We start from the raw sequence: 20,125 nt of genomic DNA, 5'->3' as shown, positions 1-20,125 counted from the left end.
CAACAGACTTTCTCAATATTGTATGTCCCTTAGCAGAATTGGTTCTCATGAGAAAGAGATGCAATATCACAAACAGATAGATTCCCCCCACCAACTTCTCCCTTTCCTGAAGAGTAAAAAAATAAGAGTTTTGTCTCTTTTAAAATGAGCTATAAGTTTCTGGAAAGATGCTGGGAAACAAGTGGGGTGTGCCATCTCATACATGGCTGGCATCTCCAGGAATCTATGGGAAAGTCCAGATAAATAGAAACCCGTAAGTCCCCTGTTAAGTGAATATTTTATTTCTCTAGAAATAGTCAGCATATCTAATGAGGAATTTATATTGAGTTTTTAATCTGCTTTTGTAGTAAATCTAAGATTCATTAACCCTATCTAAAAATTATGAAGGCATATTTTAAGGTTAGCCTTGAATCATATTATAGCATGGATCTAATTGTTTTTGGTGCCTTTGAGTCAGTGTTGAGACCTAGTGACTGCCTGAAAAGATCCCTGGAGTTTTCTTGGCAATATTTCAGAGTAACTGCCTACCTCTTTACTGGGACTGTGGGAGGGATAAATCCTATTTGTAGCAGTTGTCTATCAATTTCTGGTCTATTCAGAGTATTTTGTTGCCTGTTGCATTTTCTTTTTTAATCAGTGTGCTCTTCCCACATAATCTGAATGGTTGTGTGATTTCTCTTCTTCAAAATTGAATATTTGCATTTCAAAATATAAAGAATTGAATTTACATTTTCTTTTCCTGTTTTTAAAAAATAACATTTGATTTCATGTATTTCTTTTGATATTGGTCTATCTCTTGAAAGAGGTAACCATGAAGAGAAGGGTTGATTCCTCTAGCCACACATCTTGTTGCTGTTTGGCTAGGAGGCAGCCTATTAATTATTTCACTTTTTGTTTTATCTTTCACCAGATATGAAAACCCTCTTTTTTGTGTAGGAATTTAGCACGCACCCCCCTCCTTGAAGAATGAAATATTTTAGAAAATATTTTAAAAGGCAGAATATATTTCCCTGGATGAGAAATGGAGAAACATGTTTTAAAGATATAGCAGCTTCCTGACTCCCCCCCCCACCTTTGTCAATGGACCATTAAAGCCTCAGCCAAGCTCACTCATTTCCCCCCACCTTTGTCAATGGGTCAGAGGTAGAAACTCATTCTCCCCACCTTTGTCAATGGACCATCATTTGCAACATAATAGGACCCATCTAGCAACAGAAACTCACCACATGGCACCTGGGAAGATTACATCAGCCAGCAAGGCTAGCTAAGACCCCCACCCCCTGGGAGTCTGACAGCCAATCAGGATACTCTTCCTGTGCCCCAGGAAGTTCAAAGCTCAGAAAAAGCATAAAGCTAGGGAGTGCACAGGATCTCAGCCCTTTTTTTCTGTTCAGGAACTCAAGCCATGTGATCCTGGCCACCATTAAACCATCTTTCCAAGCAACCTCCATGTTTCCAGTGTCTTTGTCCCCACTTGGAACTGAACCCAGATGGATATTTCTTCCAACACTTGGAAACATTGGTGGCTAATGGAAGGCAACAGTAGGGTGCCTCCTGTAAGTAGGAGCTACCTACTGGTAGGTACTACTCCAAAGTAGGAGACAGGATCAAAGTATAAAGAAAAGAAAATATATTTTTTAAAAATAATGAAAACGCAGTTTATGACTTTTTAGTATATCACGTCACACAAATAATTGTTTCATTAGCAATTCACAGCTCACCTGCCTAGAATCCTCCACATTCATGGGCATGTTTGGCCACGAACAATTCCTAAAAAATAAAATTAAAAAGTGAAATAAGATTCTGGGAAAAGTAAATACGGTAATTATCTAAAGGCTCATATCAAAATGAGCTGTAAACAAACCTCTTGGGAGCATTCAGGACACATCAAGGAATTGGATCAACTTAAAATTGCTGCCAGCACAAAAATTTGCTCTTTCACAATCTGTGGATTGTACTGTATGTCTTAAAAGACCACTTAGTGTTCCTTATTTAGTACAAGCTTTTGACTTTAATAGCTGGGAGCACATTAAGAGACAATGTGACTTATCTCTTCCCATGTAAAGTTAATAGGATTTCAAGCTCACCTTTTACAAGCAGCCACAGGTAGGATGATTATTCCAGCGTCAAACAAATGTCTTAAATTAGCTAGGTTACCAGATGTGGACTGGGAAAACCTTTTATTTATATTTTATATATATATATATATATATATATATATATATATATATATATATATATATATATATATATATATATATATATATATATATATGTATATATATATATATATATATATATATATATATATATATACATATATATATATATATATATATATATATATATATTATATATATATATATATATATATATATATATATATATATATATATATATATATATATATATATATATATACATTTAAATTTATAATATAAAGTGTGAAAAAGAAAAGTAAGGAAATCAAAGAGAAAGCTAATGGTGTGAGAAAGTGGGGAAAAGTAGAAGAAAATTAGAAAAGGAAAAAAGTTACAGAGAAGAAGCTTCCAATTTTCTTTTCATAAGTACAATTAAAAATTACCACTTACTCCATGGTTACAACCTAATTCTCTTTTTTTCTATAAACTTTCCCTTCTAATCATTAAAACCATAAAACATAGCTTCACTTTTTCTGACTCAAGCAAAAGTCCGTAAGGGGTTTCCATTCAACAATAAAAATAGATATTGTCTTTTCTATATTTATTTATTTATTTATTATTTAAACTTTTATACCGCCCTTCTCCCGAAGGACTCAGGGCGGTTTACAGCCAAGTAAAAGCAATAATAAAAAAGTTAAGAGCAATTTTAAAAACTAATTTTAAATTGGCCAAAATGTAAAAATTTGCTAAAACCCATTAAAAACTAATTAAAACTATTAAAAACTATTAGGCCAGTCCTGCTCGATGAAATAAAAGAGTCTTCAGCTCACACCGGAAGGCTCGGAGGTCAGAAAGTTGGCGCAACGTTGGAGGTAGTTTGTTCCAGAGGGCTGGGGCCCCCACAGAGAAGGCCCTCCCCCTGGGGGTGGCCAGCCGACATTGTCTGGCCGACGGCACCCTGAGGAGACCCTCTCTATGGGAGCGCACTGGTCGATGGGAGGCCACCTGTGGCAGCAGGCGGTCCCGTAAGTATCCCGGTCCTAAGCCATGGAGCGCTTTAAAGACGGTCACTAACACCTTAAATTGCACCCGGAAGACAACCGGAAGCCAGTGCAGCCCGCGCAGGATAGGTGTTATGTGGGAGCCTCGAGCCGCTCCCACTATCACCCGCACGACCGCATTCTGGACCAGTTGAAGCTTCCGGGTACCCTTCAAGGGGAGCCCCATGTAGAGAGCGTTGCAGTAGTCCAGATGGGAAGTGACGAGGGCATGAGTGACCGTGCACAGGGCATCCCAGTCCAGGAAGGGACGCAACTGGCATATCAGGCGAACCTGATAAAAAGCCCGTCTGGCGACGGCCGTCATATGGTCTTCTAACGACAGCCGTGCATCCAGGAGGACGCCAAGATTGCAGACCTTCCCCGTGGGGGCCAACAACTCGCCCCCCACGGTCAGTGATGGAATCAACTGATTATACCGGGATGCCGGCATCCACAGCCACTCAGTCTTGGACGGGTTGAGTTGGAGCCTGTTTTTCCCCATCCAGACCCGCACGGCCTCCAGGCACTGGGACATCACTTCAACGGCTTCGTTGGGGTGGTTAGGGGTGGAGATGTACAGCTGCGTATCATCAGCGTACAGATGACAACTTGCCCTCAAAGAAGTCAATTTAGCCATCTCAACAACTTCTATTGTCTTTACCAACCATTCTTCCATTGTGGGTACTGCTGAATCTTTCCATCTTTGTGAATATAAAAATCTTGCTTAAGTTATCATGCACAAAAACAAAATTCCTTAACTTTTTTACAACTGTTTTCCTATCAATCCCAAAATTAATGGTATGTATTTGAATCCAGAATTTTCTAACATTTTACATATCTACAAAATATACTCTGGTGACATATGAGTGGTAATCAATATCCAACCATAATGGATTCTGCTCATTATGATCATATGTTGTAATTTATTTATTTTTTATTTATTTATTTATTTTGTCACAACATCATACAAAAAGATTATATAGTATATAACCATATAAACATATATAGGAAGAAGAAAAGAAAAACAATAGGACAGGAACGGTAGGCACGTTTGTGCGCTTATGCACGCCCCTTATGGTCCTCTTAGGAATGGGGTGAGGTCAATAGTAGAAAGTTTTTGGTTAAAGCTTTTAGGATTATGGGAAGAGACCACAGAGTCAGGTAAAGTATTCCAAGCACTGATGATTCTGTTGCAGAAGTCATATTTTCTGCAATCTAGATTAAAGCGGTTAACATTAAGTTTAAATCTATTGGTTGCCCTTGTATTATTGCAATTAAAGCTGAAGTAGTCTTTGACAGGAAGGACATTACAATAGATGATTCTGTGAGTTAAACTTAGGTCTTGTCGAAGGCGACGGAGTAATGGTCATAAAAAGGGTTGGTCTATTTTACAAGTCTTTTTGTGGCAAAGATTAAGTGAACGTGATGGCCACAAAGTGGGTGCAGCAGTCGTTAAGTGAATACCATGGTCCTTAAGTGAGCCATGTATACACTATGGGCATGGTTTAGCCGAAATTAAGTGCCAGTTTTTGGCAAAATGAATGTAAAATGCAGTCACATGACTGCAGGATGCTGCAAACAGCCATAAATGTGACCATGTTGCTGAGTGTCCGAAGTTTGGTCACATGACTGGGGAAGGTGGGGGCAATCATCAGTACTTTGAATCTAGGTCATAATTACCCTTTTTGGGGTCAGCCATAACTTTGAACTGTTGCTAAACATCGAGGACTACCTGTATACCAACAGTGTATCCGTTTATAAAAATTATCTTTAAGATTATAGCACAGTGTAAAGTTCAATCCTTTCAGCCCCAGATTTTTCCACTGTTCCATCTGTATCCTGTATTACGACAAAAAACTTTAGTCCATTTTATTATCCATTTTTTCACTTGTTTTTCTTCTATTTCAATTTTTAATGACAGTTTATGCATTTTAGCAACTTGCACATTCATCATTTGTACACAATTCTATTTGAAACTCGGTTGTACAATGTCCAAAACCACACATTCTTTTGTCTGTTTTAATTTTTTCTACTAATTGTAAATAGGGAACCATTGGCAACTATATCTCTCTGCTACCAGTTCTTCTCTTAATTTTATTTTACATTCCCCTTGACAAAACGTTAGTATCCTAGTAAGTTGTGACAACTGTGGACAAAAAGAGCTCCATTAATATGGTTGCAAGAGAGATCAATCTAGGGAGAGTGCTCTGAACAAACCAAGAATTCTTACATAGCTGGATCTATTACTTTTGGCGATTTGGTCAGTAGCTCAATAGCAGTTAGTAAGATTTAGTAAGGTTTGTTGAGCTATTATTATCTCCAACCCATGACACAGTTGCAATTTGCTGAACGCATGTTAGTCCAGGGCCTTCTGACCAATCCCTACTTTCTCTTTCCTCCTGCCTTTTTGAGAAAATCTACCTGTGTGATATACAGTGTGTGTATGTACATCAGATACATTTCTGATTTGGTTCCATTTAAAAAATAAAACCACATGCATCAACCACGATTGATGGTGTCCAGAAGGGATGGTGCCTATCCTCTGAAACTGCAGACTACATCATTTTTCAGTAGCATCTATGCCTCTCATAATTATAAGATATAAAAAGTAACAAGAGCAAATCCTCTTAGTAGACTGCTTTGTGAAATGTGACCTTGACTTTGATCCTAGCTTTTGAATCTTATTGTAGACTGGCTCTCCACTAGATAATATGACATGTGATATGGCATCTTAAGAGTAGGGCACATTTAACACCACCAACTCTCCAAATGAAACATACATTGTTGGATTGAATTTAATTTAACCATATTCCTAATCAAATTATTTCTGCATTTACCATATATAAGAAGGACCAATAGATACAACTGCAGTCATACTATGAAATACAATTGTGCTATGTTAAATATAATTAAACTTACATTGCCAGGCGGAAGTGACTGATGATCAGTTATGGTGGATTCTTCTCTGTGTCTACTTTAAGACAGTGCCCTTCAACATTATTCTGAATTAATTTTAAACGGCTCTATGGCTGGTCTTACATAATTCATTTCAGTGAGTTTTGAATGCAACTCTTATGTGCAGGCAGAATATATACTAATAATGCCCAGTCAATTACCAGTAACTTCCTGTTGCTCCTTAGAACAAACTGTAAGTCACATGAACACTGAGCCACGCCTACCCAGCTGGTCATTAGGGCAGAGAACCGGTTGTTAAATTATTTGAATCCCACCACTGTCCGGAACCTAACAGCAAGTGCTTTCTATACTTAATCAGAATTGTAGAAAATGGAACAAAAACTAGATATTTGCAATTCTAATCCAGCATCTCTTTCTCCTTTCATTTCATCAAAACAACATTGAACATTCCAATTGCAGAATTACTGTTTCTGGGGTGGTTTGGCTTTAAAATGTTTTATGGGTAGATGGACTGGCTTTTGCCTATGTTTTTTTAGGACACAGTCAATTCTAACTTATTCCAAGGGCTTTGTATATTACCTAGGAAATAGGTTAGCCGTAGCTAGACTATTTTTGCTGCCAAAACCAATATTTGGAAGACATTTACATTTCTGCACTGGTGGAATTATACTGTAGCTTGTGTCTACTTCATTTCTGGAGATGTGTTGTTATTATTTATTCAATCTACATCCCATCTTTTCATCAAGTGAGCACAAAAGATGACTAATAATAAAAGGAAACAATTAAAGGAATAAAATCTTATAAAAAGACTTGAAATTATTAACAAATTCAAATGGAATGTACTGTCAAATGGCTCACATTTTCAGTAGCTAATGTAGCTTCAGAACTATGAATGTTAGAAGAATACAAGATGTTCCATATAAAAAGGTAAAGGTTCCCCTCGCACATACATGCTAGTCGTTGCTGACTCTAGGGGGCGGTGCTCATCTCCATTTCAAAGCCGAAGAGCCAGCGCTGTCCGGAGACGTCTCTGTGGTCATGTGGCCAGCACGACTCAACGCCAAAGGTGCACAGAACGCTGTTACCTTCCCACCAAAGGTGGTCCCTATTTTTTCTTCTTGCATTTTTATGTGCTTTCGAAACTGCTAGGTTGGCAGAAGCTGGGAAAAGTAACAGGAGCTCACCCCGTTACACGGCAGCACTAGGGATTCGAACTGCCGAGCTGCCGACCTTTCGATCGACAAACTCAACGTCCTAGCCCCTGAGCCACCGTGTCCCCCTATGTTCCATATAGTGAAATGTAAAACAACTGCCTTGATTCCTCTTAGGTTCATCCTCTTCCCCTTGTTGAAAGAATCACATTCGCTTTCAACTCAAAACTGGATTGACTAGATTTTTTTTTTAATTTACCAAATCTTTTAAAAATACTATCATTATAATTTTATGAAATCAAGATATGCTGTTTGAGACGGTGTTCATATGATTCTGCAAATTTACATTTTCTCTCTGGGCAATCAGTATATTAGAAATTAGGAATGGAACAAATGTTTATTAGTGTTCTCAATGTTATTTGTCTATGCATTGTTTATTAGCTAATTCACATTTTATTGGATAATAAAATTAAAAATAGTCTGTGCATTCATTATTTGTTTTTTTATGCTAGCTAAAAACTAGGAAAATGAGTACACCAAAACTGCATTTGATAATAAAATCCAACCGCATATAGCTTTTAGTCAACAGACAGCAAAATCCAGTTGCATTTGATTATTGAATATATTTTTAAAATGTTTATAGAAGTCTGATTACTCTTCTGCTATTTTTGGAATTGCTAAAAGGAAGATAATGACTAAAAGAATGAGGAAGACCATAGCTTAGTGTCTTATACTTTGCATGCAAAAGGTCCCAGTTCAATCCCTGGTATTTCCAGAATTAGAAAACCCTTTTGGCAGAAAATCTGCAGAGTTGTTGACTATTACCAGAACTTTATGCTTGGGGTACGGCAATAATAATCTTTAGATGATAATTTGATGCTGCAAATTATTAATGTACTAGACAAGCAAGGACATTTCAGAAAAGCACCTCTTAGTGAAAGAGACTGTGAGTGGGCTATTTTTCCTACCAATTGCCATATTCCTCAGGGACCACAAGGGTGGAGTCAGAGTAAAAAACAATCAAAACACCAATTTCCTTTGACACCCCAGCTACAAGAAAGGGATATGCAAGACTCACCAGAGTTTCGAAGTTGTACAGAAGGCTGGAATAAAACTGAGGGTCACATGAAATTATGCGAGGACTACAAAATCCCCACTTCTGGAGTAAATATATGCATATATTACACATTCATTTATTTCAATACTTGTATTGAATATTGTATTGAATATGGCCACCCATATTAGAAGTGCAGCTCTTAGGATTGCACATCTAGTGAGCCACCCAGAATTCGATTTGAAGATGGGCAGCTACACAAATGTTTTAAATGTAATAAAAATAAACAAAAGGAATCAACTATAAGGTATATGAACTGTATTTTAACAATTTAATGTTTTTATTTAAAAAGGAATTTATAAATTTAATGCATTCAAAGTAACTCTAGCAGTCTGCTGTAATGCTAGGCTTCATTTATATAAGCTGCTTCAGATATGAATAAGCCAATCAGATACATAAGTTGCTTCAAATATAAGGCAATCCACGAAACTGGTTTATTTTTATTTATTTGGTTCCTGCAAATTTGGCAAAGATTTCTGTGAAACTGCTGTTAATATTTATTGAATCAAGGAGATGGAATAATCCTAAAGTCCACTCTACTTAAAGATCAAAAAATCATGTGCATTGATTTTTTTTATATTATAGGCCCCTTTTCTAGACCAAGAAGTAATATATTCTTGATTTGATTCTAAGAAAGAATATGGTGATTTTGTAATTAAAAAAAAAAGAAAAAAGAAATTGTCTTTCAAGACAATGAATCAAAATGAAAAAAAAAATATCTCAGGACAGCTTAAATAAGTTCCAGACTAATACCTGGAAATTCCTATGCAAGTAAATGGAGTGCTTTTCATGGAATCATTCTCCTATATATTTGTTGCTTGTATCCTTACGATTAATATTGATGTTGTTTCCTGATTGCTTATTTGTAGTCTATGCCTATCATTAAGTGTTGTATCATTAAGTGTTAAATTTGTACCCTATGACTATCATTAAGTGTTGTAAATATTGTACCTTGATGAAGGTATCTTTTCTTTTATGTACACTGAGAGCATATGCACCAAGACAAATTCCTTGTGTGTCCAATCACACTTGGCCAATAAAAATTCTATTCTATTCTATTCTATTCTATTCTATTCTATTCTATTCTATTCTATTCTATTCTATTCTATTCTATATAAAGTGTTTATGTTATCTCTATGAACAAAGTTCAGTTATAAATTAGGGTGTAGTTCCAGGATCTCTCACGTATGAAGTCAGCCCTAGAATCAGTTTACACACTTTTATCCATTTCATAACCAAATAGATATAATCTGGCCTATTAAAGAGTAGGGCTTTTAGGACTGGAATATAATGATAGTAAGAGATGATCCTTGCATCAGTATTGAAGACAGCTATATCACAAATATCTCCTCTAATATAGTTTGTGAAAATACTGTAATGGGAGAAATAATTATATCATGCTGTACTTTGGTACATGTTCTACAGAAACAATACCCCTTTGCTGGCTTGTTTAATAACCTGCTTTTCCATCAAAAGTGCAGGCGACATTCATAGTACTTACTCCACCAGTAGACTAAACTAAGGAGTACCTAACCCAAAGTTTCCATGGTTCAGAATAAATTTACACTGGTTCTTCCCTTGTGTAATATCTTAGCCAATACCTGGGATGTTAGTGAATATAAAGCAAATCTAGTTAATCTATGCAGATAGTATTTATGAGTCAACTAGATAGGCAATTTAAAACAGCAATATATTGGTTAATTATTATTATTTTTTTGCTTTTTCAGAGTAAGGGAGAGGAAGCTTGTCTTTTGTGAAGGTAGGGTGGTCTCAATCCAATTTGGAAATGAATCTAGACTTGTCATCAGTAAGATATAGATGTGCTATGGTGAGAGTAATCATGGGTCAGTTTCATCATTGAGAGATAAAATTTCTCCTGAAGTCAATGTACTGTTTGCCAATAAATTTCTGCGCCCAAATCAATTACACTCATGAGTTACTCATAAGGCTTACAGTATATATAAAGTCTTATGAGTGTAACATGGAGTACATTACGAAGTGTTTTATCAGAAGCAAATCTGCCAATCCAATTAAATCAGCTCTTGGAGACTTGCTAAGGTGGTAGCAATCAGTCTCCTCTGGATCAAAATGATCCCAGTAGAGGGTTAAATCCAAGACTATTTGAGAGAAGCCCCATTATTTCCATGGAGGCCATGAACTTCTGATTCTTCCTAGATCCCAGTCATGAGGACTGAAGTCATTCAACAGCAGGACATAAAAGACTGCCAGCAATCTGGTGATAAAGTCCAATAATCTAGATAGGGATCTTATCAGGAAGCCTGATGAACTGTGTTCAAGAAGAATTCCCAATTTACCACATCAGCCCAATTTAATACACAATCACACACTGTCATCTCAGGGCCAGTTTAATCCTATATCAATGTACTCTTATCAATCAACTCAAAGCAGATAGCTAGGCAGTTCCTTGTTCCGCTTTATTACTGGGCTATAAACTTTCTGATAACAGCTGATAATCAAATGAATAATGAGCCAGAGCACTATGGTTTGCCTTGAAATCTGAGTCATCAGCAGGAGAAAAGCAGAACAGGAGATTGCTTGCAAAAGTCCAGGGTTCAAGCACTACAGAACTCCACAAGTCTGCCCAAATGTCAAGCTGAAGGTCCAGATGCAAAGCAAGAAGCAAGAGACAAACACAGACCTGAAGTTAGAGAGTTGTTTCCAGTAGAGGAGCAAAGACCTGAGGATCTCTCTATGTAGTTCAAGATGCTGTGTTGCCTATTAAAATGTACAATTAGCACAGGGGCCCCAAAGACTGTGTGCTCTCCCCACTTCTCTTCTCTCTGTATACCAATGACTGCATCTCCAATGATCCATCTGTTAAGCTACTGAAGTTCGCAGATGACACAACAGTGATTGGTCTCATTTGAGACAATGACGAATCCGCATATAGACGAGAGGTCGAACGACTAGCCTTGTGGTGCAACCAAAACAATCTGGAACTGAACACACTCAAAACCGTAGAAATGGTGGTAGACTTTAGGAGAAACCCTTCCATACTTCCACCTCTCACAATAGTTTAACAAAAAGAAGGACTAGGGGAGACATGATAGCTGTGTTCCAATATCTTAGGGGCTGCCACAAAGAAGAGGGAGTCAGGCTGTTCACCAAAGCACCTGAGGGTAGAACAAGAAGCAATGGGTGGAAACTGGTCAAAGAAAGAAGCAACTTAGAACTAAGGAGAAATTTCCTGACAGTTAGAACAATTAATAAGTGGAACGACTTGCCTTCAGAAGTTGTGAATGCTCCAACACTGGAAATTTTTAAGAAAATGTTGGATAACCATCTGACTGAGATGGTGTAGGGTTTCCTGCCTGGGCAGGGGGTTGGACTAGAAGGCCTCCAAGGTCCCTTCCAACTCTGATGTTATGTTATGTAATACTAGATAACACAGTATCAACAGTAGAAACCTTCAATTTCTAGGTTCTATCATATCGCAAGATCTAAAATGGATAGCTAACATCAAAAACATCATTAAAAAAGGACAACAAAGAATGTTCTTTCTGCGCCAACTCAGTAAGCTCAAACTGCCCAAGGAGCTGCTGATTCAGTTCTACAGAGGAATTATTGAGTCTGTCATTTGCACCTCTATAACTGTCTGGTTCAGTTCTGCAACCCAACAAGAAAAACACAGACTTCAGAGGATAATTAGAACTGCAGAAAAAATAATTGCTACCAACCTGCCTTCCATTGAGGACCTGTATACTGCACGAATCAAGAAGAGGGCCGTGAAAATATTTACAGACCCCTCGCATCCTGGACATAAACTGTTTCAACTCCTACCCTCAAAACGACGCTATAGAGCACTGCACACCAGAACAACTAGACACAAGAACAGTTTTTTCCCGAAGGCCATCACTCTGCTAAACAAATAATTCCATCAACACTGTCAAACTATTTACTGAATCTGCACTACTATTAATCGTCTCATAGTTCCCATCACCAATCTCTTTCCACTTATGACTGTATGACTATAACTTGTTGCTGGCAATCCTTATGATTTATATTGATATATTGACCATCAATTGTGTTGTAAATGTTGAACCTTGATGAACGTATCTTTTTTTTTATGTACACTGAGAGCATATGCACCAAGACAAATTCCTTGTGTGTCCAATTACACTTGGCCAATAAAATTCTATTCTATTCTATTCTATTCTATTCTATTCTATTCTATTCTATTCTATTCTATTCTATTCTATTCTATTCTATTGCTTTTCCATCTTTTTAGTGAGACATGGTGAATACTTTTGCTCAGCCTTTCATAGCTGATGGTTTGGGCTAGGATGCCCTGCTAGAGAACCAGATCCATGCTTATTAGAATCAGATTTCTCAGGCTCAATGTCCCCGGAGTGGCTGCTGGTGTGTGGTTGCCTTCTGACTCTTCAGGTTGTTCCTCTCTCAGGTCTATGTCTTTAGCCTCTAACTCACAAAATTCAAACAAGACCATAAGAGTAAGATGTCTTTCAAAATCATTATTCTCTCTCCCCCTTGGACTTGAAGTTGAGGTTGCTAAAGGAAGTAAAACCCATTGGAGGACAATCTCCATGTGGGTAACATCATTACCACCATCCAGCCAGGTCTAGGTGAAACCTGATATAAACTAGGTCCATTTGCTCATCTACAATCAAATCATGAATAACTGAGGGCTTATTAGCAATAGCATTTAGACTTAGATACCACCCGATACAGCTTTACAGCACTCTCAGGGTGGTTTACAATGTCAACATATTGCCTCCAATGATCTGGGTCTTCATTTTAGTGATCTTGGAAGGATGGAAGGCTTGACTCAACTTTGAGCCCCATCAGGATTGAACTCCAGGATGTGGGCAAAGTTTGCCCACAAACTTGCATTCTAACCACTGTGTCACCATGGGGTTTTTTAGAAATAGCCTTGATGTTTATAATCAGCAACTCAAGGTCAGAGTTACTAATGATTCAGCCACCAATACCCAAGCTGGGAGGGCTAGGCCACTTCTAGCACATTTAGAGTCCCCTTTTTTTTGTATCTAACTTTTTCCCTTTTGTAATCCATGTCCCCTGAATACTGTTATATAAATGTGCAAATAATATAATAGATGCAAGATTTCTGATAATGCATTCAGGAATATATTTTCAAACAATTCTACAATTCACAAAAATATAGTACTGACTAAATCCAACCTACATTTGAACTAATGCAACATCCTAACAGAGGTAGTACGATGACTCCCCAGAACATTTCTTCAGATATCTGTCCAGATGTCAGTTTGGAGGAGTATGAACCAGTTCCCAACACGTCAGGAGGGGAGTTGGTCAATGGCTCTGAGCAGCCATCTGAGAGGGATTTAGCTGAAGCACAGCTGCAACAGGACAGCCCTGAGGCTTCAAGTAAGGAAAGCACACAGCTGCAGCTGGTCAGTGATGAGGAACTCCCTTCTGCACCTGATCTGTGAACATGTAGGGCATAGAAAAGGCAGAGCAGAGAAGGTCAACCTGATTACTTGTGAGGAGGCAGTCTTGTCCTTCTTGATGGGCTGCACCAGAAGCTGGCTATATAGCACAGCAGATAGATGAAGGCAATGCTGGGAACAATGTGTTCATTTCCTACCTGTCTGTTTCCTGGTTGTTGTGATCCCTGCTTTGAATTGACTTGGATTGTGCCTTGCAAACTCTGGGCTTATCTTGTAAGCACAAGAGATGCTTACCCTCTTGTGCTGTAGATTTAATTTTGCCTAGTGAGTTTATCTTGTTTGGGAAACTTTCAAGTGCCCTGTGGACTAGTATTGGTCTGCTTTTGGCTGAGCTTAATTGGGACAGTTCTGGGTTTTTGGTGAAGGGAATTGCTGGGGAATATTAATAAACCCACTAAACCAGGGGTCTCCAACCTTGACAACTTTAAGCCTGGCGGACTTCAACTCCCAGAATTCCCCAGCCAGCTTTGCTGGGAGTTGAAGTCCGCCAGGCTTAAAGTTGTCAAGGTTGGAGACCCCTGCACTAAACCACTGTTGTGTGTGAGAGAGAGTGCAGGACAGCATAGATTCACCTATGATTCAACTGTAAATGTTTATCTAGAAGCTGAAACCTCTTAGAATATAGCAGCAAAGACCTAAGGAGATAATTTGGATAGATAAGTTGCTTCTGTTGAAGATAGAACAAGCTCTGATAATAAAGATCATCCATTGAAGAATCAAACAATTAGGATCTCCATTTACACACCTCCTCCTTCTGTCCTTTGGTGGAGACTTTTCCTGCTCATTTCTCAACATTTGATGTGGAGGTTACCTATATTCTTCTTTGCTAACTAATGTTTCTAGTCTCTTCCACCACCACGACCACCTCCCAGCCTTGCAAGCTTTAGCCCTCGCACACAGAGCTAATTCAGTAACAGAAATCAAAGAGAGAAATCAGGGTAATCTTCTATACTCTGAAGGTATATAAGTAACATCAGCCAGTTTAGAATAAGGACAATCTAAATGTCCACAAAGTTAAAAATATCAATTCACATTTTGTGATTTTGATTCTACCCAAGATTTTCGGATCTATAGATTTGCCATCTTACAATTTACTTGTGATCTCCCCATCCCCATCCCTCTCTGTCCAATCAGTGCCTAAACAGAGCATATGAGAAGGTTGTAGTGATTGTTGTTTTTCTTGATATATCACCAAACAGAAGCAAAAGAGAACAGATGGGCCAATAAAAAACAGAGCATCTGCCTTCCTGCTTTAGAGACCTGGATCACCTCCCAACATTTTCCCTCTGTAAGTAGTAAACCTTCTGTGCCCTCTTCTCCTCCGTATATAGATAGATGTGGACTTCATAATCCCTCAAGACTGTGTGCAGTCATACTTGGGTCAGTTATATTCCTATGGTTTTAGCAATTCCATGAGTCAGCCTCAGACCATTTATATGGGGAGCAAAAAGGGGACAATTTTCCTCTGTCATGCATAAGAATGAGCCCTACCCAAAGTAAATTTCCACTTCTGAAATAATTATATGGGTGCATATCAGTGGTGGGTTTCTACTGGTTCGCCCTGATTCAGGCGAACCGGTAGCAACGGCAGGGGTGGAAGGCTCCACCCACCCACCCGGACGTCATCATGGAGACTCTGCGAATGCACAGAAGGTTCTGCGCATTTGCAGAAGCGCTGTGCACAAGAGAAGCGAGCATGCGCACACACACGCTCGCCGCTCCGAACAGGTAGCCAAGGTAAGTGAAAACCACTACTGGTCCATATGCTTCATTCAAGCAGTAAAATTAACCTATGAAAATGTAATTCCAAGATCTTTATAGCACTGTGGATTTTCCCATACATCTTCTTTTCCTGGGCCATTAATTTTCATGGATAAAAATGTTACATTGATATAAAGTGCAGTAAGAAGAAAAAGGGTTGGACTCAAAGGCTGGTTCTTTGGAATGTAATCTTCCTAATACAGACTGATCCACAACTAGCACTCATACTTCAGGGCTGATCAGCAGCTTGATGCCTTTCTTGTTTCCCTTCTCGTAAATGATGTAAAAGAGTATTTTTGGGTATTGCTGCTGCTTCACAGGAGTAACACCCCATTTGCATTTGCTGCAGCACCAAGCATGGGCAGGTCATGCGAGCAGGTCAGCACCAAGCATGCGAGTTTGCTTACAACAGAACTGACTGAAGCCTCAGGACTCACCAACTCATCTGTAAGATACTTGGTGACAGATATTTGAACCAGTTGTCTGGAAGTACTCACCACAGTTTTATCAAGGTCCTTAGCCAACCCTGGTGTTAAATTTCCATCTCAGTACATTTGCAAAGACAGCAGAAGTGCCAGCAAGTCTTTACAGAAGAAAACAATATTTGGGAGAAGAAGAGAAAAAAAAAAGGGGGGGGGATATTTAGCTTCTTTGAAAATGAAAAAAGTCGCTCTATATTAACTCACAGAAACAGATCGTTTCTAATTGTGTTCTAATATATGCCATTAAAATTCAAACTGACAGTTTTCAGCTGTTCTCTTCCACCCAAGAGTTGCTCTTTTTTATTCTTCCTGCTTATTATCTTTTGCAGCTTAATATTAACCTGCCATTTTTGTTCCTGATGCAAAAGACCGAAGGAAGATGAAGCCGTCAACTGTCCATTACTATACTGATGGCACATGGCAAAATGAAGGGGAAATTGGATGTGCCATTAAAATATCCATCTAAACATTCCCAATCATATAAAACAAAACAAAAAAGATATAGATGCTTAGAGTGTAATTTTCTTCCTTTATTCCCTGTTGGACATCCCTCGTAATGGTGCCAGGACAGATCATCAGGGAGATGATCTTGTCGCTGGGAGACAATAATGACTTTATAATCAATCAATCAATAGACTTTGTGATTCTAATAATGTGATTCCAATAATGATTTTCTGTCACACTGCTTATCTGTCATGGTCCACTATGTTTTCTTTGGGGCCAATCCACATTTCTAGGTCCAGTTTTTCTTCTGGGCTTATACTTCCTTTCTCTTATAATTTTCCCAGATGCACCATCCCATTTCGTTAAGCACCTCTTGACACCCTTAGCCAATACTCTTTCCAAGCATGCTAAGGATTTCAGACTCTTCAACTCTGATAATTTAATCACAATATTAGCACCTTTACAAACCTATTGCCTTGAAGATTCAAGAAAGATCTTGGAGATCTGTTATTTGAAGAGAGAAATACAGGTAGTCTTCGACTTACAACAGTTCACTTAGTGACCATTCAAAGTTACAACGGCACTGAAAAAAGTGACTTATGATTTTTCACACTTATGACCACTGCAGCATCCCCTCAGTCACATGATTTACATTCAGACGCTTGGCAACTGACTCACATTTATGACTGCTGCGGTGTCCCAAAGTCACGTGTTCCCTTCTTGCAACCTTTTGACAAGCAAAATCAATGAGGAAACCAAATTAACAACCGTGTTACTAATTTAACAACTGCAGTGATTCATCTAACCTGAGTCCTGAGTCCTCCGGGAGAAGGGCGGTATAAAAATCGAAATAAATAAATAAATAAATAAATAACAAATGTGGCACGGAAAGTCGTAAAGTGGGGCAAAACTCACTTAACAAATGTCTCACTTAGCCACATAAATTGTTGATGTAAGTTGAGTTGATGTAATCTGAGACAGAATATGGCTGACAATCTGTATCACCCTATTCCTCCCTCCTCTTTCCCAAAAGGTCATCAGGTCTGGTCCAATGCCAGCTCCTTCCCGGGGTCCCGGGGTAATCTTCTTCTGCAGGTCTCTGGTTGTCAATCATATCAGGAATGCAATGTCCGTTAGGATTCGCGCTCAAACATTCCTGTTGAATTCAAAACATTAATCTCCCCTCCCACCTTAATTATGTCAGATCGACACTCTTAAAGGCCCCTTTCTTCTTAACTTGAATCCAATAGCTATTTACATTAGACATACAATCCCATTCTATCTAACAACTGAAATACAATCCCATTCTATCTAACAACTGAATATAAGGAGTACAAAGAGATACGAAGTTTGGAGTGGAGGCTGACAGCTACCTGTATAAGCAAAACTGTTAGGTTTCTATGTAGTTACTAGCCTTTTTCCTAGCTGAGGTAAGAACTAAAAACAATTTGCTAAAGATGTATAGGACTTCATACGGAGCATGTTAAACTTCTTCTTTTACTTCCTTTTCCTCAGTTCTCTTGCTGGTTCTTATTTTCTTCACATTCATTGACTTTTCAAGTAAGGCACCATTTCATTGCCCTCTATGTATTTTGACTTCTATTTTTGCAATTCCCTAAAAATAGCTTAGGTTGCTGCCAGTTCTCTGTCAATGGCTTTGTTTACACTAAAACCTTTCTCTTCTGAACATAGGATCATAGAACTATATGGCTGGAAAGAACCTTGGAAGCAAGGGTGAAATTCAGCCAGTTCTATTCAGCTCGGGTGAATCAGTAGTGGCGACTGTGGGAGACTCCACCGACCCACGCTAGGGGTGAAATGCTCCCGGTTCAGACCGGATCGCCCGATCCGGTAGCGATGGCAGCGGGTGGTTCAGAGAACTGGTAGCAAAAATCCCTGCCCCCCCCAACTGAGCCACGCTATCATCAGAGGTTGTTTTTTTTTTACTTTTAAAAGCATTTTTTCTTCGACCGAAAAAATGCTTTTAATAGTAAAAAAAAACCCTTTGATGATCGCACGGCTCAGCTGGCTCAGAACCTTTTAAAAGCATTTTGGGTAGAAAAAATGCTTTTAAAATTAAAAAAAAAAGTTGGCCATGCCCTCCCAGTCACACTAACCCCTCCCCCACAGAACCGGTAGTAACAAATTTTACATTTCACCCCGACCCACATGGATGTCATGATATCACTTTTTTGCTACATTTTAAGCCTCTGCACATGCGCAGAAGGCTCTGTGCATGTGGAGATGATGGCGCTTGGAAGCAGCGTGCGTGGGGTGCACACTCATTTATGAACCAGTAGGGAAAGTAAGTGAATTTCACCCCTGCTTGGAAGTCTTCTAGACCAATCCCCTACCCAAGGTAGGTGTCCTTATTCCATCCCAGACAAATGGTTGTCCAATCTTTTCTTGAAAACCACCAGTAATGGAGCACCTACAACTTCAGGAGGCAAACTGGAGAATTAAGTGTTCTCACTATCAGGAAGTTTCTCCTTTATTCCAGGTTGGATCTCTCTGTGTCTAGCTTCCAACCATTGCTTCTTGTCCTGCCCTCAGGTGCTTTGGAGAACAAATCAATCCTCTCTTCTTTTGACAGCTCTTCAAGTATTAAAAGACAGTTATCATGTCACCCCCCCCCCCCAAGCCTTCTCTTCATTAGGATAAGCATACCTAGTCCCCTTAGCCATTCATCATATGGTTTAGCCTTCAGATCCTTTATCATCTTTGTTGCTCTTTTCTGCAGATTTCTAGGGTCTCAGCATCTTTTTTTGTATCGTGGTGACCAGAATTGGTCATGCTGGCTACCACTAATCACCTTATTCATTTCTAGGTGCTCACAAGTTCGCTGCTTGATTATTTTTTCCAGGTTTTCCCAGGAACTGATGTCAAGATGATTGGTCTATAGTTCCACAGTGATGATGTTCCTATTCTGATTTTGAAACTCTTATGATGAAATTGGAGTAGTCATCACCCTCCATGAAGCTTTTAAGAAATTGTGACTAGCTTCACAGTTAAATTATTTTTCCCCCTTCTATAAAACATTATCAGTTCTAACAAGCTAATGTTCAAATCTCAGCCAAAGCCGAGACACTTAAGTTTTCCCAGGGAATTTTAAAAAACTACCCCTTATTTGCTATTTTGTTTCGCTACTGTTTCACTCAACAAACTGAAAATTCCTCTCCCTAAAATGCTATTTTTCTACAAATACCTACAGTAGGAAGAAAAACCTGCATTGTTCTCCTTTAGGTTTCATCAGTTTTCTTGAGTAAATGTCTGCACTGTGTCTAGTGTAATCTACCAGGAGTACTTCACTCCACTGCCAAATATCTTGGTACTTTTATGTCAGTTCAGTACATATTTACGTATATTCAGCAGTTTCAACAAGAGGAGCGTTTTCTTTCTGCAAAACGTTTTAAAGAACACTGTATTATTCATTGTGTAGAGAATTAACACCAATTTTCAATTCATGTTTATAAAAAATATGTCTAAAAAGCTTTATACAGGTATTCCCCAATTTACAACACAACTGGGACCAGAACTTCCATCATTTAACAACACAGTCATTAAGTGAGTCACACCTGATTTACAACCTTTTTTGCCACATTCAT

The 20,125-nt window shown here is 38.6% G+C and overlaps 1 protein-coding gene across 6 annotated transcripts in view; it reads right to left on the bottom strand.

The window, feature by feature from the left end:
• Nucleotides 1-20,125, bottom strand: part of TMEM229B (transmembrane protein 229B) — a 60,767-nt gene that overhangs the window by 15,228 nt on the left and 25,414 nt on the right. For 5 of the 6 annotated variants that reach the window (XM_058161887.1, XM_058161892.1, XM_058161889.1 and 2 more), the window contains one exon: nucleotides 1,722-1,770. In XM_058161887.1, the coding sequence (XP_058017870.1) occupies nucleotides 1,722-1,751 (30 nt within the window). In that variant the 5' untranslated portion in view covers nucleotides 1,752-1,770. Of the gene's footprint in view, nucleotides 1-1,721; nucleotides 1,771-16,091; nucleotides 16,148-20,125 lie in introns of those variants that run through there. The other variant, XM_058161891.1, reaches the window with a different exon arrangement.

Source organism: Ahaetulla prasina, chromosome 1, assembly GCF_028640845.1.
Source record: "Ahaetulla prasina isolate Xishuangbanna chromosome 1, ASM2864084v1, whole genome shotgun sequence".
NCBI classification, from domain to species: domain Eukaryota; kingdom Metazoa; phylum Chordata; class Lepidosauria; order Squamata; family Colubridae; genus Ahaetulla; species Ahaetulla prasina.
Note: the sequence above shows the minus strand (reverse complement) of the source record. Positions and strands in the feature narration are given on the sequence as shown.